This window comes from Ovis canadensis, chromosome 5 (genome assembly GCF_042477335.2).
Source record: "Ovis canadensis isolate MfBH-ARS-UI-01 breed Bighorn chromosome 5, ARS-UI_OviCan_v2, whole genome shotgun sequence".
NCBI classification, from domain to species: Eukaryota; Metazoa; Chordata; class Mammalia; order Artiodactyla; family Bovidae; genus Ovis; species Ovis canadensis.
Genome location: NC_091249.1, coordinates 50,640,493 through 50,660,511, shown reverse-complemented (window position 1 = coordinate 50,660,511; position 20,019 = coordinate 50,640,493). Strand labels below are relative to the sequence as shown.

Sequence of the window (20,019 nt, the reverse complement as noted above, 5' to 3'; positions counted from 1 at the left end):
GCATCAGTGACTCAATGCACATGAGTTTAACCTCCGGGAGATGGTGAAGGACAGGGGAGCCTGTTGTGCTATAATCTGTGGGGCTGCAAAGAGCTGGACATGACATATGGACTGAACAACAACATTTAACTCTAACATGAATTTATAAACATTAATACATATACACATGCATACATGCTGAAAAAAAAATTCCACAGATATTTAGCATGAAAACACTTTCTCTTCTAAATTTATTCCAAGAAACTGACATTCTCATGAAATAAGAGTTTAAAGACACACATATACAACTGGAAGCATTAACATCAAATCTTCAGTTTTATTACTTACTTTTTGCTATTCATTTTAAGAAAAAACATAATATGGATAAATGGCCACTAAGATTTCCTAAATATATTAAAAGACCGTTAACTGGCCCAAAAGAAAATTGACAAAATTAATCTTTACCAATATTCACCTCAAAGACAGGCAGGGTTTCCCCAGTGGCACAGCAAGTAAGAATTCACCTACAATGCTGGAGACGGTTTGATCCCTGGGTGGGGAAGGTCCCCTGGAGAAGGAAATGGCAATCTACTTCAGTATTCTTGCCTGAAAAATTCCTTGGACAGAGGAGCCTACAGGACTATAGTTCATTGGGTTGCAGAGTTGGACACAACTGAGCATGCACGTGCACACACACACACACACACACAGATTTGCTTCTAAAAGAACAGCTGCAGTACAGATAATCCTCCACTCAGAGTAATTTGAATTTATACTGCTCTGCCAATTACACAAATGTTATTCCTGAAAACACTTAGAGGAATGTATAAATGATGGCCAGCTCACTCTGAAGAAACAACCCCAAACTTGAATCAACTTGATCACAAATGCCTGTAATTGTTACATAAAGATGTAACAAACAAAAGCCCAGCAAGAACTACAGAATCGGTTTGTCCAAAAGCTTACAAGAAGACAATAACTGTGTTCTTGAATAACAGCACTCAACAAGACAAAATGTTAATCACATCCTCTCAAATTCATTTGTAAATTAAATAAAATTTCAATTTTATGAAGCTGATTACAAAATTCTTTTGGAAAAGCAGGTAAACAAGAAAATCTGTGAAAATCTTGAAAAAGAGCAGCAAAGAGACCACCTCTTTAGATTAAAATATACTATCTCTTGTTCAGTCGCTCAATCATGTCTGACTGTTTGTGATCCTATGAACTGCAGCACACCAGGCATCCCTGTCCATTATGAGTAGTATGTGTAAGATGAATGGAACAGGAAAGAAAGTTGAGGAACTGACTTAACCGCATACAGAATTTTGTACTGAGAAAACAATTTCAAAACAAAGAGCAAAAGAAAGTTTAAAAATAAACAAAAACAAAGAAAAACGCTTGTAGACCCTATTTCTTAGCTTTAGGTTTACAGGAAAACTCAAAGTATGGAGAGTTCCTATACTCCCTTCCCGATATCCACTTTCCCGTTACTAACGTCTTGCAGTCTTGTGCACGTTATAACTGCATTAACTGAAGCCCACAGTTTACATTAGGGTTCACTCTTTGTCGTACACTTTATGGGTCTTGTCAAATACATAATGTCATGTATCTATCATCATGGTGCCATAAAGAGTTCCACTGCCCTAAAAGTTCCATGCTCCATTTGTTCTCTCCTGTCTAACCCCCATCCCTGGCAACCACTGATCTGTATACTATCTCTATAGTTTTGCCTTTTTCAGAAAAGCATATAGTTGGAGTCAGCTATAGAAGCTTTTCAGACTGGTTTCTTTCACTTAGCAATATTCATCTAAGGTTCCTCTGTGTCTTTTCATGACTTGAGAACTCATTTCCCCCCAGCCCCGATGGAATAATAATATTCTATTGTACGGATGTACCAGTTTGTTTATCCATTTATATACTGAAGGACACCTTTGTTTCTTCCACCTTTTTGGCAATTGTGAATAAGGCTGCTATAAACATCTGTGTGCAGGTGTCTGTGTGGACATAAAGTATTTTTATTTTACTTTTATTTAATTTAGGTAAATATTGCTGGATCATATGGTTAAGACTATGTTTACTTCTTCTTCTTTTTTTTTTTTGGCTGCACCGCTTGTGGGATCCTCATTCCCTGACCAGGGATTGAAGCCAGGCTGTGAGAGCTCAGAGTCCTAACCACTAGACCACCAGGGAATTCCCTAAGACTATGTTTACTTTTTTAAGAAACTGCATAACTGTTCCAAAGTAGCTGTACTATTTTGTATTCTCACTAGTAATGGATGAATTTCTGTTGTTCCATATCCTTGCATTCGGTGTTTTACATTTCAGCCATTCTAACAGTTTATGGTGGTTATCTCATTGTTTTAGTTTGCAATTCCTTAAATGATACTTGAAGTTCAGCATCTTTCATGTTTCTTTATCATCTCCTGTATATTTCTTCATTGGTGAGGTATCAGTTCAGATCTTTACCCTACTTTGTAACTGAGTTCCTTCTTTACTGCTCAATTTTAAGAGCCCAACCATACAACTGTTTAGAAGAAAACATAAGTGAATTCTTCTACTGCCTAAGTGTGGGGAAGTCTTTAACCATGACTCAAAATTCATAAGCAATAAAGGAAAAGATTTTGTATTATACAAATAAAATTCTGTGTTAAAAAAACCCCACAACATGAGTGTGGTCAAAAAACAGCATCATACAAAATGAAAAGAGCTGAGAATAACACCTGCAACTTATTTAACAGGTGAACAGTTAACATCCCTAATGTATGAATTAAAAAAATACAGAAGAAAAAGGATGGCACTTCTCTGGTGATCCAGTGATTGGGACTCTGTGCTTCCACTGCAGGGGGCATGGGTTCAGTCCCTGGTCAGGGAATTGGGATCCCACATGCTTCAAAGTGAGGCCAAAAAAAAACCCAGAAAAGGATAACTTGCTACACAAGTGGGTAAGTGGACCATTCACAGAAAAAGAAACTCAAATGGTCTTTAAAAATATAAAAGTTGATCAACCTCACTCATAAGGGAAAAGTAGATTAAAAACTACACTAAATTTGACAACATATTCTATTAGTCAGGTTGTTGGGGCCCTCAAACATTGCTAGTGGGAACATAAAATGGTACAATCCTCAGAAAGAAAATTTGGCAATATCTAGCAATGTTACATATTTATATGTATATATATATTTAACCCTTTGACCCAGAAATACTAAAAAAATAAAATGTTAAGTACACAAGGCTACTTACCATTATGTTATTTATTATAACAAATAATGAGAAATAACCCAAATATCCATCAGGAGGGGGCTAAATTATGGTATGTATACCGTATATTTACATAGCTGTAAATATCAAAGAGAGAATTTCCTACATTGCCATGCAGTGATCACAAGAAAATAATAAGTATAAAAAAGCAGGTGGAGAAAAGTGTGTAATAAACATCACCATTTATCGGGGAAGTCATAAATATATTTACTTAATACTTACATTTTTAAATAAAAGGGTTTGTTCTCTTTTTAATTCTAAGCTTATATAGGAGTAGGAGAAGGCAGGGAACAGAACAGAGTATAAGGGAGAGTAAAAGGAGTTAGATTTCTTTAAATATATTGCTACATGTAGATTTGACTTTGGAATCATATTGCTGTTTTATAAAACAAAATTTAAAAAACAGCAGCACCAACAATCCCTAAACATCACAAGTAAAAATCAATGTAGAGACAGTAGCGTAACAACTCAAAACTATGCCACATGACTTGAAAACACAGTGAAATTGGCTTCCCTGGTGGCACAGTGGTAAACAATCTGCCTGCCCATTCAGGAGACACTGGTTCAATCCCTGGGTCAGGAAGATCCCTTGGAGGAGGAAACTGCAACCTACTCCAGTATCCTTGCTGGAAAACTCCATGGACAGAGAAGCCTGGTGAGTGGGTTACACTGACCGTGTGCATGCTCAGTTATGTCTGTCTCACTGCAGACATAATGAGATGGACGTAACTGAGCATGCACACGCAACTGACTATACATTTTACAATAAAAAGGCTTAAACTGTTTCAAATAATCATACTGTTGTCACTAGTAAGGGTATTATTTTGAGACACTTAAAGTGATGATTATGTGATAAAGCAAATGAATCATCATGATAACCTCATTAAGAACCACATTTTTTGGTATAGAGAAAGGAGAGGGGAAACATAGTGCAGAATTTTAACTAGCAGTCCTGAATTTGAATTGGAAATATAAAACTGTTTCATCATGAATTAAATAAATACAAATATATGTGTGTGTCTGTGTTATACATGTATTTCCTAGTTCAATTAACTAAAAAGTTCTAGAACAATCCAAGAGCAATGAGCCAAGGCACACATACATTTCCTGGAGAAATGGCTAATTCAAGATTCAGGTAGAAAATGCGCAAGATGAGTCAAACATCTCACAACATCAGAAAGCTAGAAAGCTATCAAAGGCTACTGGGGCCATGACAATATAATAAAAAGTCTTTAGGAACAGAAACACGAGTCTCTTACAAACTCAAAAGGGAAATATTTTCTGTGATTCTGAAAAAATAAAATTGTGCATCTATTAGGTTTTCCTTAAAAAAAAGGTCACCGGGAACCAAACTAACACTCACAACTGTCTAAGATGGCCCAATCTAAGCATCAATAAGCACAATGGCATGAAATGTACAACATTAAATATGTTTACATCCATGACTTCATTGCAAATTTAAAAAATTTACAATTAAAAATTAAAAAATCTGGCTGGTTACTTTCTAGGATGCTGGGAATCAACTCATTATTTAAAAACTAATAACTGAAAGGATTAAACGTTTATTTTGCCTTGATTATACATACTGTGTGCTATGCTTAGTCATGTCTTACTCTGCAATCCCATGGACTATAGTCCACCAGGCTCCTCTCTCTCTTGGATTCTCCCAGCAAGAATACTGGAGTCCGTTGCCATTTCCTCCTCCAGGGGATCTTCCCAAACGAGGGTTTGAATGCAGGTCTCCCACACAGCAGGGAGATTCTTTACCAGCTGAGCTACCAGGGAAGCCCTATACATACTATAACTTAGTGTAACTAAACAGGTGAGGGAACATGTATCTTTATAGAAGACTCCCAATTAACAAACAAAGGAAGACAGAATCAAAATGTCATCACATTGCATGTGAAAAGACTAGGTATAATCTAATGAAATATAATGTATTAATATTAAGCTTATAGAAAATGTATCCAAGGACACTAAAACTATAAGCTAGATTTGAGTTTTCAAGTGAAAAAACTTTACAAAGTTTAATTAACACTTTTAATTCCCAAATCAGTTAATTCTGTATATGTGAAAAATACCAGACAAGTCTTCTGTTTAAAATACTTTCTGTATATACTCTTTTTGAAGAGGACTTGCACTCCTTAGCTGCTGCTGCCAAGTTGCTTCAGTTGTGTCCGACTCTGTGCGACCCCATAGACGGCAGCCCACCAGGCTCCCCCGCCCCTGGGATTCTCCAGGCAAGAACACTGGAGTGGGTTGCCATTTCCTTCTCTAACGCATGAAAGTGAAAAGTTAAAGTGAAGCTGCTCAGTTGTGTCCAACTCTTCGCGACCCCATGGCCTGCAGCCCACCAGGCTCCTCCGTCCATGGGATTTTTCAGGCAAGAGTACTAGAGTGGGGTGCCATCGCCTTCTCCGCAAGTATATGTTAAGCTACTTGATAAGTGTTTGTCTTCTAATTCCAATTTTAAAAAAGGACAACATTCTTACAAATTCTCAATTCTACTCTTTTATCAAATATTCCCTGGAAAAATACAGAAATGTAAAAAAAAATGTGCACAACCGAACAATCTCCCAAACAGCCTCTTTTTGGATAGAGCCCTAGTATTTATCAGGTACTTTACATGCACTGTCTTATAGCCTTTAAGAATCCAAGACACCCTTTCATGATAAAAATTTAACCGGGAATAGAAGGGAACTTTCTCACCCTGATCCAAGAAACATTCATAGCTGACACAGACACAGAGGACAAATTTGTGGACAAGGGGGGTGAGAGGGGAGGAGGAAAGAGAAGGTGGACTGTATGGAGACAGTAACATGGAAACACGTTATTACCATGTGTAAAACAGCCAGCCAGTGGGAATTTGCTGCATGACTCAAGGACTCAAACCAGGTCTCTGCAACAACCTAGAAGGGATGGGGAGGGAGATTCAAAATGGAGGGGACAGAGGTATACCTATGGCTGATTCATGTTGATGCTTGGCAGAAACCAAAATAATACTATAAAGCAATTATCCTTCAGTTAAAAATACATAAATTAAAAAAAAATACAGCTAGTATAATAATGGTCAAAGACTAAATGATTTCATCCTAAGATTAGGACAAGACAAAGATGTTTGTCTTTGACCATTTTTATTCCATATTATATTAAAACATTTAAGCAAGAAGTGGGGGAAAGGCATCCAGATTGGAAAATAAGAAGCAAAACTATTCACAGATAATATAATCTTATATATAGAAAAAACTAAAAGTTTTTAAAAAAATGAATAGAGAACTAAAAATGAGTTCAACTAAGTTGAACAATACAAAATCAGTATACAAGAATCAGTTATATTTCTGTATTTCTATACACTAATAATGAACCTGAAAATAAAATTAAGAAAACCTTTCCTTTCCCAGTATCATCAAAAAGAATAAAATATGTAGGAATAAATCTAATAAAAAAAAGTACAAGTTTTGTACACAGAAAACTACAAAACATTGAGAGAAACTAAAGATGACTTAAATAAATGGAAAGATTCTCATATTCCTGGACTGAAAGATTTAGTATTAAGATAGCATGGCTCCCCATATTGATCTAGGGTAAACAGCAATTTCTATCAAAGTTCCAGCTGGTAATTCCTATCAAAGTCCCAGCTATCTTTTTTGCAGAAATTGACACAGGTGATGCTACAACTTATTTGGAAATGAAAAGGATCTAGAATAGCTAAAACAGTTCTGAAAACGAACAACGTTGGAGGAGGACTACTTTCTGACTTCCACTATTACACAACTGCAATAGTCAAAGACAGTGTATTAACAGCATAAGGATAGATACCAATGAAACAGAAATGAGAGTCCAGAAATAAATCCTCAGTTATGGTCAACGGATTTTAAACAAGGGTTTCAAGGTTATTCAATAGAGAAAGAATAATCTTTTCAAGAAATGGTGTTGGGAAAACTGGATACCCACATCCAAAAGAACGAAGTTAGACCCCGATCTAAAATCCATTAACTAAAAATGAATCAGACCTTATACGTAAGAGCTAAAACTACAAATCTTAGAAGAAAACAGGTGTAAATCTTTGTAGCCCTGGATTACACCATGGTTGCTTAGATATGACTGCCAAAGGACAAGCAACAAAAGATAAAGCAAGTAAATTGGACTTCATCAAATTAAAAAACTTCCAAGACACCACTAAGTGAAAAGACAACTCAGAGAATGGGAGTAAATGTTTTGCCAATGATATATCTGACATAGGACTTGTACTCAGGATAAAGAATACTTACTACTCAACAACAAGAGAAATAGCCCAATCAAAAAATGGGCAAAGGACAGAAATAAACCCACTCACCTATAGTCAATTAATGACAAAGGAGGTGAGAATATGTAAAGGAAAAGACACCCTTCAACAAGTGATACTGGAAAAGCTGGACAGCTACAATGAAATCAGAAACACTCCCTCACACCATACACAAAAATAAAAATGGTTTAAAGACCTAAATATAACGCACCAAGCCATAAAACTCCTAGAAGAGAACACAGGCAAAAATACTTGGACATAAATCACAGCAATGTTTTCTTAGATCAGTCTTTTAAGGCAAAAGAAATAAAAGCAAAAATAAACAAATGGGACTTAATCAAAGGTTAAGGCTTTTGCATAGCAAAAGAAAGCATCAAAAAAGGGAAAAAAAAGGCAACCTAAAGGAATGGCAAAAAATATCTGCAAATGATGCAACCAACAAAGGTTTAATATCCAAAATATTACAAACATCTCACATAACTCACCATCAAAAAACCTCCCAAATAACGGAATCAAAAAATGGGAAGAAGACTCAAATAAACATTTCTCCAAAGACACACAGATGGCCAACAGGCACATGAAAAGATGATCAACATCATTATCTATTAGAGAAACGCAAAGTCTAAACCAAAATGAGTTATCACGTCACACCTCTCAGAATGGCCATCATAAAAAGAACACAAATAACAAACGCTGGCAAGGATGTAAAGGAAAGGGGAACCCTGCACACCACTGGTGGGAATGTAAATTGGTGTAGCCTCTGTGCAAAACAGTATGGAGGTTTCTCAAAAACTGAAAGCAAAACTACCATATGAGCCAGCAATTCCATTCCTGAGTATATACCTGAAAAACACAAAACAAAAAAGGTCAAAATGTGGACTCCCCAGGTGGTCCAGTGGTAAAGAATCCACCTACCAATGCAGGAGACACAGGTTTGATCCCTGGTCCTGGAAGATGTCCACATGCTGCGGGGCAACTAAGCTCACGTGTCACAACTACTGAGTCCAAACACTCTGAAGTCTGTGCTCTGCAACAAGAGAAGCCACGGCAATGAGAAGCCAACACACTGCAAGCAAACAGTAGACCCTGAGTTGCTTGGCAACTAGGGAAAGCCCGGTGCAGCAACTAAGACCCAACACAATCAAAATAATTAATTTAAAATTTTTCATGTATTAAAAGAGGTGACACTTTGCCATTTGCAGCAACGTGGACAGGCTGGGAGGGTATTACGTTAAGCTAAGTGAGTCAAAGAGAGGAAGACAAATACTATACAGTATCACTTACATATGGAATCTAAAAAATGCTATAAACTAGTGAATATAACACAAAAAGAAGCAGACTCACAGACAGAGCAAACTAGTGACTACTGGTGGGGAGAAGGAAGATAGGAGGAACGATATAAGGATGGGGATTAAGAAGTACAAAAAACTACGTGTAAAATAAGCTACTAGGATATACTGTACAACACAGGAAATACAGCCAATATTTTATAATCGCTATTAAATGGAATAAACTTTTAAAACCTGCAAATCACTATATTGCATACCTGTAGCTTATATAATATTGTACACCAACTATACTTCAGTTAAAGGATACAGCGTGTACACATACATACACATATATGTACAATGAAATATTACTCAGCCATAAAAAAGAATGAAATATTGCTATCTGCAGCAACATGGCTGGGCCTGGAGAATATCATACTAAGTAAGACAGAAAATCAATCTGACTTCAGTGTTGACCATCTGGTGATGTCCATGTGTAGAGTCTTCTCTTGTGTTGTTGGAAAAGAGTGTTTCTCTTGGCAAAACTCCAGTGCATTCTCTTGGCAAAACTCTATTAGCCTTTGTCCTGCTTCGTTCTGTACTCCAAGGCCAAATTTGCCTGTTACTCCAGGTGTTTCTTGACTTCCTACTTTTGCATTCCAGTCCCCTATAATGAAAAGGAATCTTTTTTGGGTGTTAGTTCTAGAAGGTCTCACAGGTCTTCATAGAACTATTCAACTTCAGCTTCTTCAGCATTACTGGTCGGGGCATAAACTTGGATTACCATGATATTGAATGGTTTGCCTTGGAAACAACAGAGATCATTCTACAATTATCAAAATCAGTATGAGGAGAGTGAAAAAGTTGGCTTAAAGCTCAACATAGAAAATGAAGATCATGACATCTGGTCCCATCACTTCATCGGAAATAGATGGGGAAACAGTGGAAATAGTGTCAGACTTTATTTTGGGGGGCTCCAAAATCACTGCAGATGGTGACTGCAGCCATGAAATTAAAAGACACTTACTCCTTGGAAGAAAAGTTATGACCAACCTGGATAGCATATTGAAAAGCAGAGACATTACTTTGCCAACAAAGGTCCATCTAGTCAAGGCTATGGTTTTTCCAGTAGTCATGTATGGATGCAAGAGTTGGACTGTGAAGAAAGCTGAGTGCCAAAGAATTGATGCTTTTGAACTGCGGTGTTGGAGAAGACTCTTGAGAGTCCCTTGGACTGCAAGGAGATCCAACCAGTCCATCCTAAAGGAGATCAGTCCTGGGTGTTCTTTAGAAGGACTGATGCTAAAGCTGAAACTCCAATACTTTGGCCACCTCATGCGAAGAGTTGTCTCATTGGAAAAGACTCTGATGCTGGGAGGGATTGGGGGCAGGAGGAGAAGGGGACGACAGAGGATGAGATGGCTGGATGGCATCATTGACTCAATGGACGTGAGTCTGAGCAAACTCAGGGAGTTGGTGATGGACAGGGAGGCCTGGTGTGCTGCGACTCATGGGGCTGCAAAGAGTCGGACATGACTGAGCAACTGAACTGAACTGAAACTATAGTGGAGGTAATGAAGATAATGGAGACCTCCCTCAAAAGATCCCATGCATGTACTGCTACACTCAGTGGCCCCAGCCTGCAGCAGACCAACACCTCCGCCGGAGACTCCTGGATACCCACAGGCAAGTCCGAGACAGTCTCCTGTAAAGTCACTGCTCCTTTCTCCTGGGTCCTGATGCACAAGGTTCTGTTTGTGCCCTCCAAGAGTCTATTTCCCAGTCCTGTGTAAGTTCTGGCAGCTCTATGGTGGGGTTAATGGCGACCTCCCCCAAGAGGACTTATGCCATACCCACACCCAGAGCCCCTGTCCCTGCGGTAGTCCACTGCTGACCCATACCTCCACAGGAGATGCTCAAGCACAGTTCTGTCTCAGTCTCTGTGGGGTCCTTGGGACCTGGTGTGCACAAGGTTTGTTTGAGCCTTCTAGCAGTTTCTGGTGAGAATGGGGTTTGCCCCTCCTACCATCTTGCTGGGGCGTGGGGTATCTCTTCAGAGCCACTTTAGCACCTACTGTCTTACTGCAGTTTCTCTGACCTTGGACGTGCGGTATCGCCACATGGCCGGAAGGACTGATCATTGAAAGGACTGATCACTGATCACTGTTCACTGTAAGGACTGATGTTGAAGCTGAAACTCCAATACTTTGGCCACCTGATACAAAGAACTGACTCATTTGAAAAGACTCTGATGCTGGGAAAGATTGAAGGCGGGAGGAGAAGGGAATGACAGAGGATGAGATGGTTGGATGGTATCACTGACTCAATGGACAGGAGTTTGAGTAAACTCTGGGAGTTGGTGATGGATAGGGAGGCCTGGCGTGCTGCAGTCCATGGGGTTGCAAAGAGTCAGACACGACTGAGTGACTGAACTGAAGACAGAAGAAGATAAATATCATATCCCTTATCTATGGCATCTAAAAGTAATACAAATGAATCTATATACAAAAACAGAAATAGACTCATGGTTACTAAAAGGGAAAGGAATAAGAGGAGAGATGAGAGATAAGTTAGTAAGAGAATGGGATTAAAACCCACAAACTACCATACATAAAATAGACAAGCAACAAGGATTTACTGCGTAACACACGGAACTAAATTCAGTATCTTTTTTGTTTAGTTGCTAAGTCCTGTCCGACTCTTTTGCGACTGCATGAACTGCAGCCCGCCAGGCTCCTCTGTCCAATTTTCCAGGCAAGAATACTGGAGTGGGTAGCTATTTCCTTCTCCAGGGATCTTCCTGACCCAGCGATCGAACCTGGGTCTCCTGCATCCAGATTCCTTACCATCTGAGCCACCAGGGAAGCCCTAAATGGCCAATAAGCATAAGAAAAGATGCTCATCATTATTTAGGTCATTAGTGAACGAGTGAAGTCACTCAGTCATGTCTGACTCTTTTCGACCACATGGACTGTAGCCTACCAAGCTCCTCTGTCCATGGGATTTTCCAGGCAATAGTACTGGAGTGGATTGCCATTTCCTTCTCCAGGGGATCTTACCGACCCAGGGATTGAACCCGGGTCTCCCACATTGTAGACAGACGCTTTACCATCTGAGCCACCAGGGAAATCCATTTAGGTCATTAGGGAAATGCAAATCAAAACAATGAGATAACATCTCACACTTTTAGAAAGGTTTCAAAGATGAATGATTAATAAATGTTAGTAAGGATGTGGAGAAACAGGAACCTTCACATACTACTGTTAGGGAAAATGGTATAACTACTTTGAAAAATTTTGGCAATTTCTCAAAAGTTAAAGTTACCAAATGACCCAGCAATTCTACTCCTAGTTGCAATGAAAACATGTCCCAATAAAAACTGGTATGCAAATTTGTAGCAGCATTAATAAGCTAAAAAGTGAAAACACTACAAATGGCCATCGACTGAAGAATGGATAAACAAAATGTGTTTTATCCAAACAATGAAATATTACTGGCCATAAAAAAAAATGAAGTACTGATACAGGCTACAATATGGATGAATTTTGACAACATTATGCTAAATGAAAGAAGTGAGGCACTAAAGGCTGTGTAGTGTATGATTCCATTAATACCAACTGCCCAGAACTGGCAAAATCCATAGAGACAGAATATAGATTAGTGGTTACCCGGGGTTAGAAGGAAAGAATGGGGATTGACTGCCAATGGGTTTCTTTCTGAGGTGACAGAAATGCTCTGGAAGTAAACAGTGGTAATGACTGCACAACTTTGTAAATATACTAAAACCACTGAACTGCATACTTTAAAAGGATTAATTTATAATTTTAAAAGGGTTATTTATGATATGTGAATTATATCTCAATAAAACTGCTATTAAAAGAACCCAAGACATAAAACTAAAACATCAGCGGTTAGAAAATTAGTAATGATCAGAAAACGTAAGAAACTGGACAGAAAATAAAGTTAAAAAAATCTACATAAATATACAAAATTCCACAGTGTTTCTATTGGCAACCACTTAGAAATAAACAGGTATCCCATTCCCAGGGTGAGCAAAATTACAAAATACCTAGCAATAAGTTTAATAAGGAACGTACAAAAATCTAAAAGAAGTTACCAAAAATATTTTAAAGGACATGTGACATCTGAATAAAGAAATGTACACGTTCCTGAACTTCAACCAGTCCCAAATTAATATATTATTTTAAGCAATTTCTGTAATTCCATGGCTGCACAAAATGATTTTTAAATGTACATGAAAGAACTTGTAAGAATTACCAATAATTTAAAAAAAGAATAGGGAAAGAGTCCTGTCCGCTCAGATATTAAAATCTGATATAAAGCTGGTATTATTAATTCAGTAATGCTACTAGCAAATAGGTTATCGAGAAGTATGATAAGAGGACTACTCAAATCAGTTGGGGGAGGAAATGACTATTTAGCTAACCTACAGTCTTTACTGGAAAAATATGAAGTTGGTTTCTCATCTCATATATACAGAAATTAATTCCATATGGATTAAAGACCTGATTTTAAAAATAAATCTGTAAAATATTTTGAAAACAATAGAGAACATTTGTATAAGCTCATTAAGTAGAAGGCATTCTTACACAAAATAGACAATCAAAAGGCCAGAAAGAACAAAAAAAAAACACGACAATTTTAAACAAGTGTAAGTGAAGAGATAACAAGCAAAGATAAATGATGTTATGGAAGAAAATATTTGCTATACATGTCCAGTGTAAAGAACTTGTACAAACTGATAAGAAAATGTCAAATAATCCAAAAGAAAGTGAAAAAGGATAAACAGGGAATTTATATAATAACTAACCATAAAGAACTTCAATCTCATCCACAATCAGGAGTTTATAAAACAGTGAATTTGAAAATCAGCACATTTTATTTGGCAACCAGAAAACATAACTTCTATATAATGTGGGACACATGCATTATCTCTATTTTTAAAAAACAGAGGCTGATAAGCCAATCCGTCACTCTTATGTTCCTACCCTTTCCCATTTGAAATAGCTTAAAACAAGTGTTTGCATTAGCTGTTCAAATTCAAGTGACTGCAAAACAAAAATCAAGAATTATAACTACCACTATCACTAGAATGCAAGTTGAGAAAAGGACTCTCAAAATTTAATCAGATTGACGAAAACTGAAAAGATACCATCCAATGCTGGCAAGGATGTGGAGAAACAGGTCATCTCACATCCTCTTGGTGAGACTGTGGGCTGCCAAAACTTCCTGGAAAGTAGTCTAGCACATTTTTAGGATTCTGTTTAGAATTAAAAGCCCTGCTTTATCAGCTATATCTCCTAGATCCATCCTTAAATTCCGTGAGCACGTCCTTCACTTTCATGTTCTAACTGAAGCTTGGCTTTTCCCTAAAAATACTCGCTCTGAAGCCCTCTCTCCCATTTTCTCTCTCAAACCCGTGGGTATGGAAGTGAGAGAATGGTGCTCCTTGTTCATTCCCACTTTAGGGGATTCTTCTTCCCTTCTCCTTAAAAAGTCCATCTTCATGTAGAGCAGGTTAAGAGAATTCACATTAGCGATGATTTCCAGGATTAGAATCACACTCTTGGACTTTCTTTATTGTGTTCTCTGTCTTAAAAGTGTCCCATACTATTTCCACTGGTCCTACTCACTCACCTGTAGTTGAAAACAAAATCAAAACCTAAACCCAGAGAGGTAGTGTTAGGTGACAGGAAAGAGCACCAGACTTCTGGATTCTAAGCTCATCACTAACCTTAGGTAAACTATATCCTGATCCTAGTTTACTCACCAACACCAGAACCTACACCATGCTTATTGGGAGGACTTAATGATACAACGCATCTAGAGCACTTTGAATAAAGTAAATGTTCGATAAGCGTTTGTGTGTATGTGTTAGTCACTCAAGTCTGCCGTGTCTGACTCTGACCCTACGGACTGCAGCCTGCCAGGCTGCTCTGTCCATGGTATTTTCCAGGGAAGGATACTGGAGCAGGTGGCCATTTCCTTCGCCAGGGGATCTTTCCAACTCAGGGACTGAACCTGGGTCTCCTGCATTGCAGACAGATTCTTTACCATCTGAGCCACCAGGGGAGCCCAATAAGTGTTTAAACAAACAACATAAAAATAAAAACACCTTCAAATCTCAAATTTCATACTCCTGTACAAGAAGAAAAGAACTCTTTCTCTACTGGCCACGAATAGCTCCTTTAGTCCCTTCTCTTTGCCCATGTCATTCTTCTCCAGGTGTTCAAACAAAACCTAGAGGCAGTATACCAGGGAAGTCTGCTACACTTGGAAATTTGGAAAAATGGACTTCAATACAAATGACCTTTCCCATATTTGCATTAGCTCCTCTAAAAACTCATTATTTCCCATTTGAAGCAGCCTAAAACAAACATGGCATCAGTTACTCATATTCAACTAGATCCAAAATAAAGAGGAGAAAATAACTAGAAAAATCTTAAAAGACATAAGACAGACTCAGAATCTGATAAATATACCCTAAGGAGTTCCAATCAAATCACATGTCACAGAAACGGTGAAACAGGAAGAAACCTGAGATTTCCAAAATATTTCACTTTTTGCTAATTTCAATATATAAAATGAAGCAACAAATTAAAAACCGACTCCTAGCAGTGTCATCCTGTTCTGATCCCTGTGGAGAGTCCAAGCACATACTCCATACTTTTAGTGATGCAAACTTGAAACCCAGTGTTATTTCACTAGAGAGTTAGAAAAAACCTTTGGTGGGTCCTCATGCCTACATATTAAGCTTTAAACCACTGAACATTGCTCTGAAAGGGTTCCAAAATCTGGCTCTAATTTACCTTTCCAGTCTTATTTTCAACTTCCAATTCTCCAAATCCATCACAACAAACACATTCCACATTATTTCACAGTCATATCTCAGCTCTGAACATGTTTCTGCCCACCTCCAATCATTTCATTTGTTCTTCAAAGTGGCAAAGAAGAGTGGAAGGAGTCCTTTAAGTTCAGACCAGACACACTAGATTTCTAATTCCGTCCCCACTGCTTAATAGCTTAATTATCTGGAGAAAATACTTCAAAAGACCCATTTCCTTACCTAGGAGGCATATCACCTGTGGCACCTTTACAAGGCTATTGTGAGAATTAAGCATAATCATTATAAACTGTTTAGCACCATGCCTGAGGCACAGTAGAAACTTAATGGTAACTACTAAGCCATCTTCTTTACCCCTCCCACCTTCATCAATACTATTATTCCCTAAATTTCCTTTGTTTATACCACTATGTTTATTATACTTATGAGCACTAATACACTGAAAAATATCCATTATTTATGTATATATCTGGTTTCTCCAATAGCTTACAGGCAAGATGGCTATGGGTATGGATTTCTAAATCTCTGTCACTTACTACTTCAGCAAATTACCTGGCCTCACAGAACCTGTTTCTTCGTTAATACACTGAATTGGGGCTAACACCTTACAGTGTTATGAAAAGGTTTAAAAGAGTTGATGTACATCAAATACCTGGTATAATGCTTGACACCTAGTAAATTTCGGAGTGTTAATGGTAATCCGGATGGTGAATGTAATCCAAGCAATTGCTTAGAGAACACACAAATGTAAAATGTACTTGCCTTATTAAATAAAGCAATCTTAATACAATTCTAACTTGCTACTCACCTCTCTTACTGATAGAAATATCCAGTGAAGACAAAAACAGAGGTTCCCATGCACTTTATCTCAGAAATGCTACCCCATATTCATGTTCTTCCAGGACCAGACTTAGTACTTCACGACTTATGGTTCACATCACCTCATTAGACTTTAAAACCATATGGGGGCTTATCCCTCAAGAGTTGTAAGGAATAAAATGATCTGCCAAAGTTAAAGAAAACTCTGAAATTAGTGGTCTACCAGGAAGCGGAAGCTAGTTGTCCGCTCTTTATTCATTCTAATTCTAATCTGCTGTGTCATCCATTTCTCTACTCAGAACTCCAATCAAATGTCAACTACTTCTATGACAGTATTTTCCAATCTATATGCTTCCAACCCACTGCTTGATTTAAGAGAAAACACTTCAAAATTAACTGCAGTGAAATCAAGGAAACCACAGAAGAGCTAGAACTTACAAACAGGAAAAAAAAAAAAAGTATTAGTGCACTGGCATTCCACTTTCAGCTGTATACTGCTACTCCCACGTGTTGCATAGCATCACCTCAAGAACGCAGGAAATGCTGAGGAAATGCAAGGAACCCGGCTTTAAATCTGACACCATAACCTACTAGTTGTGTAAACCAGGCCTGTTACTTCTTAAGCCTCATATCCCTCATCTTTATAGAGACTGTAACTATTATGAATCTCATAGGGCCATTGTATTAAATACAATTGTTGTATTAAACAATTAAACTCTTGTATAAAATACATTAGTGTGCCAAATGTTTTAGCAAAGTACTTACAATACCACACTCAATAAATGGTGTTCTAACCATTTGGTGTTATTGCCTGAGCACTACAGTTCTTGGTAAATACCGTGGAATTAATGAATACTTAGCACAGTTTATATTAGGAAATAAGTGTACCACTAACTTTGATTCTACCCTAAGTTAAATAAGGATTAACAGTTGCAATACTGTTTGAAAGAAGTTTACTGTTTATGAAGCCCTTTTAAACATCCATAAACTCACTGTGATCTCCACAACGTCCTTAGGGGGTAAACACTTAAGATATGTACCACAGAAATAAACTGGTACCCACTAGGGTAACACAGAGCCAAGGTAACCTAAGTTTCCTCCAACCGGATTCTCCAGCTCTGGGATAAGGTGTTTAGTGTCAAAAGTTTTTAACCTATACATCCACTAAAACGAGGCAGACTGCAGCAAGTGTACCATCCATCCTCCTCAAGCAGAGCCAAGCGCGTGAGTCCAAGAATCAGCTCCAGGAAATAAACCCCTTCAGAAGGCACAGATGACATTTACAACGCTGCATTGTTTCAATACGAGGTGTCCTCCCACACCTTTAGGGTGGGGGCCATTTCTGCCCCCACCCTACCAAAGCGCCCAACACACGACCTGGCACCTAAAAAGCCATCAATAAATGTTTGTAGAAATGGTATGGGAAGTTGCTGAAAGGCTCTAACAGAGACCCGAAACGAGGCCAACTCCACGGTGGGGATTAAGCATCTCAGCGGATCCACAGTCGTGGGCGGAGAGGGTCCAACCGGTAACCTGGCTGGAAAGGATGGCTGAGGACGGGCACTGCTAAAGGAGAACTTGGAGAGCTGACCCTCTGATGAGAGCTAGAGCAGGTCTGGCCGCAGCCATTCCTGGAAGGCCGGGGACAGACAGAGGTTCGGAGGCCGGGGGCACCTAGCAGGGCAGTTGGCGGCTGGGGGGGAGGGGGACCTTCTGCTGGTCTGAGAAGAATCTCGGGCCCAATATGAGCAGGGTTCTGGGCTCCTCTAGGGACCCACTCCCTAGCCCGCGGCAACATTCGCTGCACCGAGTGCTCGCTGCTACCTGAAACTGCAGCAGCTTCTCTGTCTGCTCCTGGGTTAGATCCCGCTCCTCAGGCGCCGCCATTTTGCCGCCGCCTCTACGCTTCTGACCCGTCCGCACCGTCACCCGCCGGAAGTGACCTCAGCAGCAACCACATCCGGTCTGAACGGCCGCCGGCGCTCAACTGCGTCTGCGCGTGCCGGCCCAACCCAGGGGCTGGGGAGGGGTGGAAATGGTGATAATTTCCGCCGCCAGAGGGCGCCTTCTCTCGTGCCGACCCCGAATACTTCCGAAAATAGTCGAGGAACTGTGTGGACAAGTCGCCTTTTGGAGTCAGGCGAAGGCAGGATAGATCCTTGAAAGAAAAGTTATGACCAACCTAGACAGCATATTAAAAAGCAGAGACATTACTTTGCCAACAAATGTCCGTCTAGTAAAGCTACGGTCTTTGCAGTAGTCGTGGGAGTGAGAGTAAGGAAAGTTGAGCGCCGAAGAATTGATGCCTTTGAACTGTAGTGTTGGAGAAGACTCTTGAGAGTCCCTTGGACTGCAAGGAGAGATCAGTCCTGAATATTCACTGGAAGGATTGATGCTGAAACTGAAACTCTTAATACTTTGGCCACCTGATACAAAGAACTGACTCATTGGAAAAGACCCAGATGCTGGGAAAGATTGAAGGCAGGAGAAGAAAGGGAAGAGAGAGGATGAGATGGTTGGATGGCATCAGCGACTCAATGGACATGAGTTTGAGTAAACTCTGAGAGTTGGTGATGGACAGGGAGGCCTGGCATGCTGCAGTCAATGAGGTAGCAAAGAGTCAGACACGACTGACTGAGTGACTGAACTGAGATGAATTGAATAAGTCAGGATCTTCCAGACTTAGGACCCTTGAATAGACCGCAGAGCCAAGAGGTTCCGAATGCTTTGGTTACTCCCGAATGTCACTAGACAGATTTTGCCTGCTCTTTAAGCATTTTCATCTCCAGTGTTTCAGAATATTTCTTAAGAAATTGTGGCCGTTCAGAAATATCAGTCATTTGATGTTTGATTCCTGCCATGATGTTTCCAAAAGCCCCTGACCATCTCTAGGAGGTTCCGAAAGCCCCCGAATACTGAGCCAGGGGCGGGAGGCATTTCCCCTCGCCGCCTTTGAACCAGAAGCTGGAAGATTAGGGGCTCATGAAAATTGTTGGGACTCGGCCACCTGGGCTCTGCCAGACGTAGGCATAGCTCTCTGTCCACTCCTCTTGGGACTCTGCCCCTGCCTGCCGGAGGCCTTCTCGGGTCTCTGTCCCCTGCCCCGTCTTCTCTGTGAGCAACCGAAGGAAGATCCTATGAGTGGGATTAGAGGACCTGGATTCAGGTTCCAGTGTCCACGTGGCAAAGTACCGGACATCCTTGAGCAAACTTCCTGCTCTCTGGTCTAGTTTTGCCACTGAGGGAATGAGGTTCACCGGCAGCCCCGGATATGCTGCCTTATCTCACTCTCCTTGGAAGCAGCCCCTCACGCTTTCTACTACCTTATCTCCACCTCTCAATGTCTGCCTTCTTCTGCACTTTCCTTTCCCCTTCAAACTCTCCACCTCTCTTCAGATCTATTTTCATTTCCATTTCTTTTCTCCAGCCACCTGTTTTTTCTGTCCAATCTCCAGAAGGCTTTGGGAGGCAGAGGTGTCAGGGTCTGGTGCCTACTTTTCCATCAAGTGTCTGTCTAACTCCTAGCAAGGCACTCAGCCTCCTGG

The 20,019-nt window shown here is 39.6% G+C and overlaps 1 protein-coding gene across 2 annotated transcripts in view; it reads right to left on the bottom strand.

Annotated features, from left to right (window-relative positions):
• Positions 1 to 18,459, bottom strand: part of FAF2 (Fas associated factor family member 2) — a 69,141-nt gene extending 50,682 nt beyond the window's left edge. The window contains exons 1-2 of one of the 2 annotated variants that reach the window (XM_069591724.1): positions 9,069 to 9,457; positions 6,075 to 6,146 (exon numbers count right to left, since the gene is read on the bottom strand). In XM_069591724.1, the coding sequence (XP_069447825.1) occupies positions 6,075 to 6,077 (3 nt within the window). In that variant the 5' untranslated portion in view covers positions 6,078 to 6,146; positions 9,069 to 9,457. Of the gene's footprint in view, positions 1 to 6,074; positions 6,147 to 9,068; positions 9,458 to 18,298 lie in introns of those variants that run through there. The other variant, XM_069591723.1, reaches the window with a different exon arrangement.
• Between the last annotated feature and the right edge of the window lie 1,560 nt (positions 18,460 to 20,019).